This window comes from Erythrolamprus reginae, chromosome 8 (assembly GCF_031021105.1).
Source record: "Erythrolamprus reginae isolate rEryReg1 chromosome 8, rEryReg1.hap1, whole genome shotgun sequence".
In the NCBI taxonomy this organism is placed as follows: Eukaryota; Metazoa; Chordata; class Lepidosauria; order Squamata; family Dipsadidae; genus Erythrolamprus; species Erythrolamprus reginae.
The window spans coordinates 20344815-20360451 of NC_091957.1; the positions used below are offsets into that span (position 1 = coordinate 20344815).

The 15637-nt window shown below is 41.2% G+C and overlaps 1 protein-coding gene across 1 annotated transcript; it reads right to left on the minus strand.

The window, feature by feature from the left end:
• Positions 1-280: 280 nt before the first annotated feature.
• TMEM88B (transmembrane protein 88B) lies at positions 281-14620 on the minus strand. The gene is made up of 2 exons (XM_070758251.1): positions 14351-14620; positions 281-550 (listed from the first exon to the last, which is right to left on the minus strand). The coding sequence occupies exons 1-2, from the start codon at positions 14618-14620 to the stop codon at positions 281-283; spliced, it is 540 nt and encodes a 179-aa protein (XP_070614352.1).
• Positions 14621-15637: the final 1017 nt, after the last annotated feature.

Sequence of the window (15637 nt, forward strand, 5' to 3'; positions counted from 1 at the left end):
TGAAAAAGAGGCAAAAACATCTTGAACACCCGGTTCTTATCTAGAAAAGTTTGTAAGTAGAGGCATTTGTAGGCAGAGTTACCACTATATAGTCACATCCTGATGGAATTAACCTAGGCCGAACCTCACTTGAAATCCAGGGAGGGTTTAGCCTGGTTACTCCATCGCACAAGAAGTCCGTGGAGGGTAAAAAACATGGCTGTGGTTACTATCGCTGCTCTTCTTTGGTTCCCCCCCATTCAAAATAACCAAATTGCACGGAGAAGCTGGGAGGGCCAGCTCAGACCCAAGCCTTGACTTGGTAATTCCACTCCTTGGCACAGCCGCAGAGCCCGCCTTCTTCGTACCACCGCCACTTCACGCCTTTGTAGACGGCCCGGGCACACGGCTGGAAGCAGAGGAAGAGGTGCAGGCGGCGGGCCAGGCTGCAGTAGAGCGCCATGGAGACCACGATGAGGGGAGACATGAGGACAAAGCCCAGGATGATCAAGGCCGAAGAGCTGTTGTCGTCCAGGATGGTCTGGCAGTAGTAGGCGGTGGAGTGGAGCACCTGTGCAAAAGCAGAGGAAGGGAGTCAGGGACGGTGGGAATAGAATTGGAATTGGAATTAGAATAGAATAGAATAAAATAGAATTTTGTTGGCCACGTGTGATTGGACACACAAGGAATTTGTCTTGGTGCATATGCTCTCAGCGTACATAAAAGAAAAATATACATTTGTCAAGAATCATGTGGTACGACACTTAATGATTGTCATAGGGGTCAAATAAGCAATGAAGAAGCAATATTAATAAAAATCTTAGGATACAAGCAACAAGTTACAGTCATACAGTCAACATGGGAGGAAATGGGTGATAGGAATGATGAGAAAAACTAGTAGAATAGAAGTGCAGATTTAGTAGAAAGTCTGACAGTGTTGAGGGAATTATTTGTTTAGTAGAGTGATGGCGTTCGGGAAAAAACTGTTCTTGTGTCTAGTTGTCTTGGTGTGCAATGCTCTGTAGCTACGTTTTGAGGGTAGGAGTTGAAACAGTTTGTGTCCAGGATGTGAGGGGTCAGTAAATATTTTCCCCCGCCCTCTTTTTAACTTGTGCAGTATACAGGTCCTCAATGGAAGGCAGGTTGGCAGCAATTGCTTTTTCTGCAGTTCTGATTGTCCTCTGAAGTCTGTGTCGGTCCTGTTGGGTTGCAGCACCAAACCAGACAGTTATAGAGGTGCAGATGACAGACTCAGCGATTCCTCTGTAGAACTGTATCAGCAGCTCCTTGGGCAGTTTGAGCTTCCTGAGCTGACGCAGAAAGAACATAGAATGGAATAGAATGGAATGGAATAGAATAGAATAGAGAATAGAATAGAATTTTATTGGCAATCACAGTTACCACTGTCATAGACAGACAGACAGACCGATAGAATTCTTTATGGGCCAAGTGTGATTGGACACACAAGTAATTTGTCTCTGGTGCCTATGCTCTCAATGTACATAAAAGAAAAGACAGATTTGTCAAGGATCATGAGGTACAACACTTAATGATTGTCACAGGGTACAAATAAGCAATCCAGTCATATTAGCAACCAGTCAATATAAATTGTAAGGATGCAAATCACAAAGTTACAGTCATGCAGCCTTTTATGGGAGGAGATGGGCGATGAGAAGGGTGAGAAGATTAATAGTAATGCAGACTGAGTGAATAGTTTGACAGTGGTGAGTGAATTATTTGTTTAGCAGAGTGATGGCGTTCGGGGGAAAATTGTTCTTGTGCCTTTGTTCCTCTTCGCTGCACTCTTTCAAGAATCTCAATATCATTTTGATATCATGGTGGCTGGAACTGGACACAGTATTCCAAGTGTGGTTCAATCCAATCTAGTCCCAAGGAAGGAGTAGCCAGGTTCTGCTACAATCCAACCACGGTTTGGAAATTTCTTTTTCCTCTTTAAAAGGGGCCAAGTGATTGACAGATCCGTGAAGCCTCTTAATCAGCTGGCCTCTGAGTAAATAGGTTTGGCTGGTTTTCCAGCTGTTACTAAAACCCCTTCGCATCTATTTGCTCACAGACAATGTGTAAATCTTCAGAGCAACCGTTTCCCAACAGTCCTTAAGGAAAAAGAGAACTGAGGATTTTTGAAGTGGCTCATGATTTAATTTCCCCATTCTCTCTCTCTCCCCCCCCCCCCATCTCACGTGCCTGCAGAAATTAGCACAGGCAGTTCAATAATGTGGACAGACTGTTACCTCCATCTCTCTGAAGTTGTTTGTTACTGTTTATTCCTGCATATTAAAGGACAATCAAACCCTCCTGGGCTTTACAGGCCCTAATTACCTGCCACAATTACCTGCAGGAATTTCCCACCATTTTATCACAGTTCCACCAAGCACCCTCAAAATAAAAAAAAATCTCGGCTGCCCTGAGAAGATAACACCAAAGAAGCAAAGTTGCTAAGTTTTGGAAGCTTTACAAAGCAACTTGGAATTGGAATTAACTTAGAAAGAAGGCAGGGTGATTGAGATAGAAACATAGAAACATAGAAGACTGACGGCAGAAAAAAACCTCATAGTCCATCTAGCCTGCCCTTATACTATTTCCTGTGTTTTATCTTAGGATGAATCTATGTTTATCCCAGGCATGTTTAAATTCAGTTACTGTGGATTTACCAACCACGTCTTCTGGAAATTTGTTCCAAGGATCTACTACTCTTTCAGTGAAATAATATTTCCTCACGTTGCTTTTGATCTTTCCCCCAACTAACTTCAGATTGTGCCCCCTTGTTCTTGTGTTCACTTTCCTATTAAAAACACTTCCCTCCTGAACCTTATTTAACCCTTTAACATATTTAAATGTTTCGATCATGTCCCCCCTTTTCCTTCTGTCCTCCAGACTATACAGATGGAGTTCATGAAGTCTTTCCTCATATGTTTTATGCTTAAGACCTCCCACCATTCTTGTAGCCCGTCTTTGGACCCGTTCAATTTTGTCAATATCTTTTTGTAGGTGAGGTAGGTGAGATTGATTGGAGTAGGGATGTAGAGTGTGGAGTTACAGGTATTGCAAATCTTTTAGGCAGCCTGGAGAGCATCAAGGCAGGATTAGACAGATTCATGGAGGCCAAGTGTATCATAGGTGGTTATTGAAACGGATGTCCAAGTGCCGCCTTTATGTTGGTTGAGGCAGGCGGGGGTCCCTTGTGTCCCATTTGTTGGGGGTCAAAGGAAAGGGAGGGTTTTGCCTTCTCTTTCTGCTCAAGATGGAAGCATGGAACTCGTTACCAGACTCTGTAGTGTCATTCCCTAACACCCAAAATTTTACCTTTAGACTATCCACGGTTGACCTCTCCCGATACATAAGAGGTCAGTAAGGGGCGTGCATAACTGCACCAGCGTGCCTTCCATCCCCTGTCCTAATACAGTGGTACCTCTATCTAAGAACGCTTGTACTTCAGAATTTTTCTAGATAAGAACTGGGTGTTCAAGATACTTTTGCCTCTTTATAAGAACCATTTTCTACTTAAGAACCTGAGCCTGGAAAAATTTCCCAGGAAATTTGAGAGCAGCACGAAGGTCCAGCCAGTTTCCTGCCATTCCCCCTGGGTTTCTCTCTCTGGAGCAGTGCATGGGAGGCAGTCCCTCTTTTTTTTTTAAGCCTTAAAGTTTAGGATTTTTTTGATTCCCCTCTCCTCACCTTCTTCCTTTGGCAGCAACTGTCCTCTTCCTCCTCCTCCTCTCACCCAAATTCCGAGCTTTTATTTCTTTCCTAATGGGTTTGCACACATTATTTGCTTTTACATTGATTCCTATGGGAAAAAATTGCTTCCACTTACAAACTTTTCTACTTAAGAACCTGGTCACGGAACAAATTAAGTTCGTAAGTAGAGGTACCCCTGTACTTCTCTTATATTTCTACTAACTACATGTATATGTTTATGAACTCTATTATTTCTTCCATATTATTCCTATATCTTTCCTTCTAATCTTCCATTGATATATTTCTACTATGATTATAGCCTCTGAAACCTACATTATGTGTTGGAGTGAATGAATGAATGAATGAATGAATGAATGAATGAATGAATGAATATCTAAATAAATGGACAATTGGTGGGCCACTGTGGGACACAGAATGCTGGACTCGATGGGCTTTGACGCAATTCAGCAGGGCTCTTCTTAGGCTCTTATGTTATTAAATAACCAGTCCGATCCGACAGCAACCCACCACCACTGTTCCTTCTCCCTTTTTCGCTCTCTTCTTTCCCTTTCAAGCAAAGCAAAAAAATTCAATTGCCACCAAATGGGGCTTTTAACATGACAGGAGAGCCGATTGGATTGGATGGGAACAATCCATAAATGTAAATACAATTGAATCGAGATTGCTTTTCTGCTCGAGCTCCCCGAGGCTTCATGACGGGCTTTCATCTTAAGAAAACACGATTTCAGATGGAAGGGAAATCGATCTGGAGCACCTGCCCTTCTCGGGACCGATTCAGCCTCCTCTCCGAGATAAATAATGGATTTTTTTTCTTCTCCCGATGTCGGATGTAGAAAGGCTAAAATATGTATTAATTTTTTTTAATGGATGTAAACAGTAATGGCCAGCCAAAAGTTTTACTGCCACACTGTGGGTGTGGCTTATTTTGTGGGTGTGGCTTGATGGTCATATTCTATTCTATTTATTCTATTCTATTCTATTTATTCTCTTCTATTCTATTTCCCATTCCATATTCTATTCTATTTATTCTTTTCTATTTATTCTATTCTATTCTATTTCCCATTCCATATTCTATTCTATTTATTCTATTCTATTCTGTTCTCCATTCCATATTCTCTTCTCTTCTCTTCTATTCTCTTCTGTTCTCCATTCCATATTCTATTCTATTCTATTTATTCTCTTCTCTTCTTTTCTATTCTCCATTCCATATTCTATTCTATTTATTCTATTCTATTTATTCTATTCTATTCTCCATTCCATATTCGATTCTATTTCTTCTCTTCTCTTCTCATCTCTTCTCTTCTTCTATATTCTCCATTCCATATTTCCTCTCTTCCCTTCTCTTCTCTTCTTATTCACTTCTCACCTCTTCTCTTCTTCTCTTCTCTTGTTTTCCTATTCTCTTCTTCTCTATTCTCTTCTCTTATTCTCTTTCTATTCTATTCTATTCTATTTTCTTCTCTTCTTATTCTCTTCTCTTCACATCTCTTCACATCTCATCTCTTTTCTTCTCTTCTCTTCTATTCTGTTCTAATATTCTATTCTATTCAACCTTCCAACAGTCTGCTGAAAGTAACCGGGGCGTTTCTAACGTAATGTGGGCAAATGGAGATGCAAACAAGGTTTTCTCTGTTCCATTCCCAGCCGGCAAAGGAAACGTAAGCTGAGTAATTTGAGAGGGAGCTTTTGCCTCGGCTTTTCGTTCCCTAGCGTCCCATCTACCAGGGATGGCTGAGTGACTTTACAGAGAATATCCTGCATGTGCAAACACGACCTACCATGCAGCATCAGCATCCGATCTGTCGCCGCTCTGCGGGAAGGGCTGGCCCTCCAAAGCTGACAGATCCCAAGGAGCCATTAGCTAACCCTACCCTTGAAATACCCAGAGGTGTCATTTATACCCCTTTGATGGTCTGTTTGCCACTACAGAAAGGAAATTAACCATCTGGTGTCTCCTGGGGCAGGATAGATTTTTGTTTTGCTACTCATCTCAAACAGAGGAGTTGGAACAGCCGCCGGTTTGCAAAACATCCGCCATCGATTCCGCAGAGGTCACTTAGAGAACAAAGTTGCAATCCAGCATTGATTGAGTATTTTTAATAGCCCCCCTCCCTCATCCCCCCTTTAATTAAGCTGCTTCGAACCACCACTGGCGCTCCCGCTCTCCAATCAATTGAAATTTGAATTGAATCAATGGAAAAGCTTCAACCACAACGATACATGGGCACACGACAGATACAAACTCAAAGTAAAACTTTAGCAACCGAGTAGTTGATGCATGGAACTCACTACCAGACTTGGTAGTATCATCTCCTAACCCCCAAAACCTGACCCCTGGTCTATCCACTGTTGACCTCTCCCGATTCCTACCTAGGTTTAGAAAGCTTAGAACTACGTCGCCTTAAACGCAACCTAAGCATAGCCCATAAAATCATCTGCTACAACGTCCTTCCTGTCAACTACTACTATCCACCGTTCACCTTACCTAATTCCTAAGAAGTCAGTAAGGGGTGTACATAAGTGCAGCAGCGTGCCAACCTTCTCTGAGCTAAGAACATAAGAACCTAAGAAGAGCCCTGCTAAATCGGGCCAAAGCCCATCAAGTCCAGCATTCTGTGTCCCCCAATTGTCCATGGGGATCTTGAGCAGAAAGAGAAGGCAAGACCCTCCCTTTCCCTTGAATCCCAAAAAGGGGTATGCATAAGTGCACCACAGTGCTTTCTATCCTAATGTGTCTCTTCTCATGTATATAAATATTATTATATCTTTGTATACAACCAATACATACTTGACAAAACAAACAAATGAATGAATGAATAAATAAATAGATATATGATACAGGCAGGCAGGCTGGCAGGCAGCAGGCAGGCAGGCAGACAGATAGATATGGATGGATGGATAGAAAAATAGATGGATAGATAGATAGATAGATAGATAGATAGATAGATAGATAGATAGATAGATAGATAGATATGGTTGGTTGGTTGGATGGATGGATGGATAGAAAAATAGATGGGTAGATAGGTAGGTAGGTAGATAGAGAGAGAGAGAGAGAGCTAGGGAGATACAGTAGATAAATAGATAGATATAGGTAAACAGACAGACAGATAGATGGTTGGTAAATCCACAGTAACTGAATTTAAACACGCCTGGGATAAATATACATCCTAAGATAAAATACAGGAAATAGTATAAGGGCAGACTAGATGGACCATGAGGTCTTTTTCTGCTGTCAATCTTCTATGTTTCTATGTTTCTATGGTAGACAGGCAAAGTACTTGTTTTCCAATACTTCAACACCAAGGACAGCTCCTGCAGATCCGGACAGCTCCGGATCCTGAATCTTTGATTGTCCCTTTGTCCAGGAATGGCTGATGGGGGAATCTTGAGGGGATTTCCCCATCCCCCCCCAATATAGACATTTTACCTCTCCATGACATTTTCCATGGGGAATCACTTCCTCTTCTAGTATTGCTCTCCTAGGTTTTTCAGTGCCCTTCCTGATCACACACCCCCACCCCCACCATTTTCTGTATTCCTTATTTGGAAAAATCCCCCCCTGCTTTTTTTTTTGAGGGGCAGGGGGAGAACTTCTGCGAAATTTGTTGCCCAGAGTTTGTAAGGAGTTGGTTGGCTTACAAATAAAATGAAAAAGAAAGAAAGAAAGAAAGAAAGAAAGAAGGAGGGTGGGAGAGAGGGAGGGTGAGAGGGAGAGAAAGAAAGAAAGAAAGAAAGAAAGAGGGAGGGTGGGTGGGAGAGAGGGAGGGAGAGAGAGAGAAAGAAAGAAAGAAAGAAAGAGGGTGGGAGAGAGGGAGGGAGAGAGAGAGAAAGAAAGAAAGAAAGAAAGAAAGAGGGAGGGTGGGAGAGAGGGAGGGAGAGATAAAGAAAGAAAGAAAGAAAGAAAGAAAGAAAGAGGGAGGGAGGGTGGGTGGGTGGGAGAGAGGGAGTGAGAGAGAGAGAGAGAAAGAAAGAAAGAAAGAGGGAGGGCGGGCGGGAGAGAGAAAGAAAGAAAGAAAGAGGGAGGGAGAGTGGGAGAGAGGGAGGGAGAGAGAGAGAAAGAAAGAAAGAAAGAAAAAAAAGAAAGAGTGAGGGTGGGAGGGAGGGAGGGAGAGAAAGAAAGAAAGAGGGAGAGTGGGAGAGAGGGAGAGAGGGAGGGAGAGAGAAAGAAAGAAAGAAAAAAGAAAGAGTGAGGGTGGGAGGGAGAGAAAGAAAGAAAGAAAAAAAGAGGGAGGGTGGGAGAGAGGGAGGGAGAGAGAGAGAGAAAGAAACAAAGAAACAAAGAGGGAGGGTGGAGGAGAGAGAGAGAGAAAGAAAGAAAGAAAGAAAAAGAAAGAAAGAGGGAGGGAGAGAGGGAAGGAGGGAGGGAGAGAGAGAAAGAAAGAAAGAAAGAGGGAGGGAGGGAAGGATGGAGGGAGAGAGAGAGAGAGAAAGAAAGAAAGAAAGGAAAGAAAGAAAGAAAGAAAGAAAGAAAGAAAGAAAGAAAGAAAGAAGGAAGGAAAGAAAGAAAGAAAGAACGATCAATAAAGCTCAAACTTCCTAGGGAATCCAAAGGAAGAAACTAGATGAAATGCCTGTTGAGAACAATTGTTCCTAGTGGCACGCACACTATTTTGTACTTTGGTCGATCTGCAGGATACGTAATCAGAAGAGAATGAGTTTGTCAGTCGGGAGGAATCAAGGATTGACCAGCACTGTCTGAGCCTAAAACTTCCATGCTTGAAATTATGGATAATATCAATTCGGATTATTTTTTCCTTCCTCTTTGTTTGTGTGTGTTTTGTTTAAAATTGACTTCCCCACCAGCACTGCCACTTTCTCTCCCCCAGTCTTTCATTTAGCAGAGAAATCCTGGAAATTGACTGTGGTAGGGGAGAAATCTTTAATTAAAAAGACATTAAATGGAATTCATGTCGGCAAATACAGACAGAAGCTAAAGAGGCTGGGAGGAAAAAAAGAGAGAAGCAAGCCATTGTTTTGCAGGGTGGGAAGAATCAGGCCACATCTAGAATCCTGCATCCAGTTTTGGTCACCACGATATAAAAAACATAGAAACATAGAAGATTGATGGCAGAAAAAGACCTCCTGGTCCATCTAGTCTGCCCTTATACTATTTTTTGTATTTTATCTGAGGATGGATATATGTTTATCCTAGGCATGTTTAAATTCAGTTCTTATGGATTTACCAACCACGTCTGCTGAAAATTTGTTCCAAGCATCTACTACCCTTTCAGTAAAATAATATTTTCTCACGTTACTTCTAATCTTTCCCCCAACTAACTTCAGGTTGAGATGTTGAGAGTCTAGAAAGGATGCAGAGGGGAGCAGCAAAGATGGTTAGGCACGTGGAAGCAAAAACATACGATGAACGGTTGCAGGAACTGGGAGTGGCCAGTCTAGCAAAGAGAAGGACCAGGGGAGACAGGATAGCAGTCTTCCAATACTTGAGGGGCTGCCACAGACAGGAAGGGGTCAAGCAACCGTCCAAGACACCCGAAGGCCAGACAAGGAATAATAATGGATGGAAGCTGAACAAGGAGAGATTCAACTTGGAAAAAAGGAGGAATTTTCTGCTAGGGAGAACAATCAACCCATGGAACAGAAGTTGCCTTCAGAAGTTGTGGGAGCTTCATCACTGGAGGCTTTCAAGAAGAGACTGATAGAGTAGCGTTTTGCAGAAGACATATAACCCAACCAGCCAAGCATCAGACCAAGATTGGTGCCTTGAATATATACAATGCATCAGGAGTTCTTGAGAAAATATTTTACTTCTTCATAGCAAAAACTATTCTATCTACACTGTAACTATCTTACTAGTACAATACAGACAACAAGCCATCCACAATTCACAACAGGCCACCTACAACAAATCGCCCACAACAAGCCACACGTATGCAAAGGTGCATTACATTTTATACATTTATCCACCAATCAGGTTGCAGCACATTCTGTAGGTTCACAGTGACTAAGCATTCTTTACTTGTTACAATCAATACATTAATTATAATTCTTCTTCCTGCATAGGGATATTACGTCAGGTCAGTACTAATCCTGACTGGACTGCCATTGGTCAAGAAACGGCATACGATCTCCTGCTTGTGGAGGGGGGTTGGACTAGATGACCTACAAGGTCGCTTATAACCGCTGGCTTTTTGACTTGCCACATATGTACCCTCTTTTTAAAAACTAGGGATGAATTTTTGTCCCCGATGAAATCAGCATTGCTGGACTAATCACCTTTTCCTATGTCACTAAACCTAAATGGCAGATATCCTCCGAATCAACCCCCCCAGGTACTTCCTACTATTTATCCCCTTTTCACAATACAATGATACCTCTACCTAAGAACGCCTCTACTTACAAACTTTTCTACAGAAGAACCAGGTGTTCAATTTTTTTTTGCCTCTTCTCAAGAATCATTTTCCACTTACAAACCCGAGCCTCTGAAACTGTAACCGGAAAAGACAGGGAGAAGCCTCCGTGGGGCCTCTCTAGGAATCTCCTGGGAGGAAACAGGGCCGGAAAAGGCAGGGAGAAGCCTCCGTAAGGCCTCTCTAGGAATCTCCTGGGAGGAAACAGGGCCGGAAAAGGCGGGGAGAAGCCTCCATCAGGCCTCTCTAGGAATCTCCTGGGAGGAAACAGGGCCGGAAAAGGGGAGAGAAGCCTCCATCGGGCCTCTCTAGGAATCACCTGGGAGGAAACAGGGCCGGAAAAGGGAGGGAGAAGCCTCCGTCGGGCCTCTCTTGGGATCTCCTGGGAGGAAACAGAGCCAGAAAAGGCAGGGAGAAGCCTCCGTGGGGCCTCTCTAGGAATCTCCAGGGAGGAAACAGGACCAGAAAAGGTGGGGAGAAGCCTCCGTGGAGCCTCTTTAGGAATCTCCTGGGAGGAAACAGGGCCAGAAAAGGTGGGGAGAAGCCTCCGTGGGGCCTCTCTAGGAATCTCCTGGGAGGAAACAGGACCTCCACCCTCCCTGTGCTTTCCCCAATTGCACACATTATTTGCTTTTACATTGATTCCTATGGGAAAAATTGCTTCTTCTTTCAAACTTTTCTACTTAAGAACCTGGACATTGAATGAATTAAGTAGAGGTACCACTGTATTTGGAAATGAGCCTGAAGTTTCTGGAATCCTTCCCACGCTGCAGTCTTTTACAGTGACTAACTTCACGTGGTGTCCAGTATCTGTGCAAAAGAACTCCAATGGGGAGTTCCTGGGAGGGGCCAGTACAGAAGATAAGATCAAAAGCAGAGTTGCTACACCATGAGAACACAGATTTTAAACCAGAAATATTTGTCTTAGGTGTAATTCCAGAAAGTTAACGACAAAGGGGCTATCTATTTCACATTACCTTGTACTGACAGCAATGAGAATTATATTTTCACAATATTGGGAAAGTGAGAACACCCCAACATAATCCGAAAAAGATTGGATTGTGCAGGTGGATAGATCAACGTAGAAAATCAAAGATAAAACGAGACATAGAATATTATTTAACGTGCAATAGGTTTTTTAAATGGTCAGAGATAAGAGGTAGAAATTAGACAAAGAAAGAGCATTGTTATTGTTATGAGTAAGTAAAAATATGAATGTTGTTCATAATTATAAGTATGCTAATATAGTTAGCAGGAACATAAACAAGTGAATGGAATGGATTAGAATAGAATAGAATAGAATAGAATAGAATAGAATAGAATAGAATTCTTTATTGGCCAAGTGTGATTGGACACACAAGGAATTTGTCTTGGTGCATATGCTCTCAGTGTACATAAAAGAATATATATATATATAACATAATTTATAATATAATATTTATTTATTTAAGAATTTATTATATATTGATTGGTTGATTGATTTGATTTGATTTGATTTGATTTGATTTGACTTGACTTGACTTGATTTGATTTGATTTGATTTATATGCCAGTCCTCTCTGAAGATTCGGAGATTGATATAATTATAAATATGGTTAGAATTATTATTATTATTATTATTATTATTATTATTATTATTATTATTATTTCTCTCAGCATATGTCCTTTTTTCGTTTTGCAAAATGGTATGCAAGGACAATACACTGTATTTAAAATATTTATATATAATTTTTTATTTATATATAATTTTTTTAAAAAATAAGCCAGGTTGCTGAATCACCAGTTCCTAACTCCCACCTTTGCTTCAATGAATATGTTGTGGGTCCCCAGCTAGTTAGTTGAGCTTGCTCCTTAGAACATCCTTACTAGTAATAATTGTAATAATAGTAATAATAATAGTAATAATCTATTGTTCCTTAGGAGCAACAGAGTGATCAATGCCTGGAATGCACTACCCGATTCTGTGTTTTCTTCCCCAAACCCCAAAAACTTTAACCTTAGACTGTCTACGGTCGACCTCACCCCACTCCTAAGAGGTTTGTAAAGGGGTGTGCATAACCACACCAGCATGCCTACTATCCCTGCCTTACTATCCTACTGTCCAAATTTGCCTGTACCTACTTCACTTATGTTTATGCTTATACCAATACATATTTTTCACAAATAAATAAATAAATAAAATAACAGAAACATAGAAAATTGACGACAGAAAAAGACCTCATGGTCCATCTAGTCTGCCTTTGTACTATTTCCTGTATTTTATCTTAGGATGGATCTATGTTTATCCCAGGCATGTTTAAATGCAGTTACTGTGGATTGACTAACCACGTCTGCTGGAAATTTGTTCCAAGCATCTACTACTCTTTCAGTCAAATAATAGGGTTGTTAGAAGCAGCTTGAGCCACTCTTCACAGTTTATATCGTTATATAACCAATGCCTACTATCTTGTACATGCTCGGCAAATAAAAATATAAAATAATTTTTTTTTAAAACGCTGCACGTGCCGAAAACAAGCTGGCTTTTTAAAAACAGGATGGGATTGGGAAAGGACTGAGGAACCCCAGCATCCGTTCTGTCCCTTAGCTATGAAGCTTCCTGGCTGAGTTTGGACTAGTTCACTCTTTCAGCTCGACCTACCTGCAGTGAAAAACCAGAGAAGGCAAACGCTGCATGGATGTCCTTGAGATCATGGACGAAAGGCAGAATATAAACCTAATAAGAAAGGCATCAGAGTTCTATGGGATGAAGCATGGGATCATCAAATGGGGCTTGCAGCGACTAACCGTCCCGTCCCCCCATCTTTCTGACTCTAGCATTTGAGAATGGTGGGTTTGTGTAGAATTGAATGGGGTTTTTATTTTAGTAACATGGGTTTTTAAATTAGTTTTAATATTGGATTTGTGTCATATTGGATTTTGTTGCTGTTGTGAGCTGCTCCGAGTCCTCGGAGAGGGTCGGCATACAAATCTAATTAATAATAATAATAATAATAATAATAATAATAATAATAATAATAACAACAATAACAACAATAACAACAATAACAACAATAACAACAATAACAACTATTATGTTGTTGTTGTTGTTATTATTATTATTATTATTATTGTTGTTGTTGTTGTTGTTGTTATTATTATTATTAAACTGGGCATGGCCAGTCAGCTGAAGGGAAGGACCAGGGGAGACATGATAGCAGTCTTCCAATACTGCCACAGAGAGGAGGGGGGTCAGGCTGTTTTCCAAAGCACCAGAAAGCCAGACAAGGAATAACAAGTGGAAGCTGACCAAGGAGAGATTCAACCTGGAAATAAGGAGGAACTTTCTGATGGGTGAGAGCGATTGACCAGTGGAACAGAAGTTGCCTGCGGAGGTTGTGAGAGCTTCAGACTTTCAAAGGGAGATTGGACTGCCATTTGTCCAAACTGGTGTAGGGACTACTGCTTGAGTGGCGGGGGAGGGGAGGGTTGGACTAGATGTATTTATGTACAGTATTTGTCTGCCTGCCTCTATCTATCTATCTATCTATCTATCTATCTATCTATCTATCTATCTATCTATCTATCAAAATAAATATGTCCCACCCAACTCCAATGGACTCTCATAGATGACCTACAAGGTCCCTTCCAACTCTAATAATAAGCTAAAAAAATCTAATCTAAATCTAGCGTGGGTGATTACTTAACTGAGGACAGATCATACCTCTGAGAATGAACAGAGTACAAGCCTCCACTATTTATTTACTTATTTACTTATTTACTTATTTACTTATTTACTTATTTACTTATTTACTTATTTACTTATTTACTTATTTACTTATTTACTTATTTACTTATTTACTTATTTACTTATTTACTTATTTACTTATTTACTTATTTACTTATTTACTTATTTACTTATTTACTTATTTACTTATTTACTTATTTACTTACTTACTTACTTACCTACCTACCTACCTATCTCTCTACCTACCTACCTACCTACCTACATCTATCTATCTATCTATCTATCTATCTATCTATCTATCTATCTATCTATCTATCTATTTGACTTCTATGTTGCCCAATTCCATGAGACTCAAGGCAGCTTACACCATAAATAATACAATACACTGTTAAAAAGTCAAATGTAAATAGTAAAAATAGTAAAAAAAAAACCATTATATCAACAATTTAAAAAACCCTTGACAAACTGTCCAATCTACTATCCACTAGACCTCTCCTCTCACTCTCTCAATTTGTGGCTGCCTCACCAAAAAAAGGTCCTGTTTGCCGTAAAACACTTACCCGCGAGTGACACTGGAATCCAAAATAGACCACGACAACAGCGGGCAAAAGGACCACTGAAAAGATGGCAGCCATCAGCAGGAAGTTGAGGAGGAAAGCCAAAGAGTTGGTTGCTCCCACCAGGCAAGTCCAAGCCCAACAGCCACAGGTGCTGCGACGTTCCATGGGCAGAAGCTGGTCTTCCATGTTATAAGGTGGGAGAGTTTGAACGGTGTGGGAGGTGTCGGAGAAGTTGTCCCCTTCATAGTCGTCAATCTCCTGGTCCGACATATTCAGGATTCTCAAACCGGGCGCCTAGTTCCTTAATAATTTCCTCTCTTTTTTCTGTCCGTCCAAAATGAAGTTGCCCAGTTAGGTGAGAAGATCACAGCCAAGGTGGGTTTTCCCAAAGGAATGCCCACTTCCAGGAAAGAGAAGATTGGATAGAAACATAGAAACATAAAAGATTGATGGCAAAAAAAGACCCCATGGTCCATTTAGTCTGCCCTTATATTATATCCTGTATTTTGTTCCAAGCATCTACTACTCTTTCAGTAAAATAATATTTTCTCACATTGCTTATGATCTTTCCCCCAATTAACCTCAGATTGTGCCCCCTTGTTCTTATATTCACTTTGCTATTAAAAACACTTCCCTCCTGAACCTTATTTAACCCTTTAACATATTTAAATATTTCGATCATGCCCCCCAGTTTTCCTTCTGTCCTCCAGACTATACAGAATGAGTTCATGAAGTCTTTTCTGATACGTTTGATGCTTAATACCTTTCACCCTTTTTGTAACCCATCTTTGGACCCATTCAATTTGATCAATATCTTTTTGTAAGCGAGGTCTCCAGAATTAAGCATGGTATTCCAAATGTGGTCTCGCCAGCGCTCTAAACAGCGGGATCACAACCTCCCTCTTCCTGCTTGTTATACTTCTAGCTATGCAGCCAAGCCTTCTACCCGCTTTCCCTACAGCCTGACCGCACACCCATGGAGCTGGGCTTGGGAGCCTAACAGTCTGCAGAGAAGGACAGCCTGGGAATCCAAATAATAAAACAATAAATAAACAAGAGAGAAGTTCTTACATGTTCTCTTTCGGTGGGTCACGAAACAGTACAAGACGGAGAAGACCTTCCAGGAGACAGGATGAAGTTTTCCAAGCTGGCGAGGGCAGTTCTCCAGGTTTTGCCTTGTCTACTGGACTTCTCGGTGCCAGAAGATCTCGCCAGTGCCAAAAGGGACAAAATTAAGTGCCATCTCCTTGTGCCCAGTTTCCAGCCCAGTGCCCAGTTTTCCAGAAG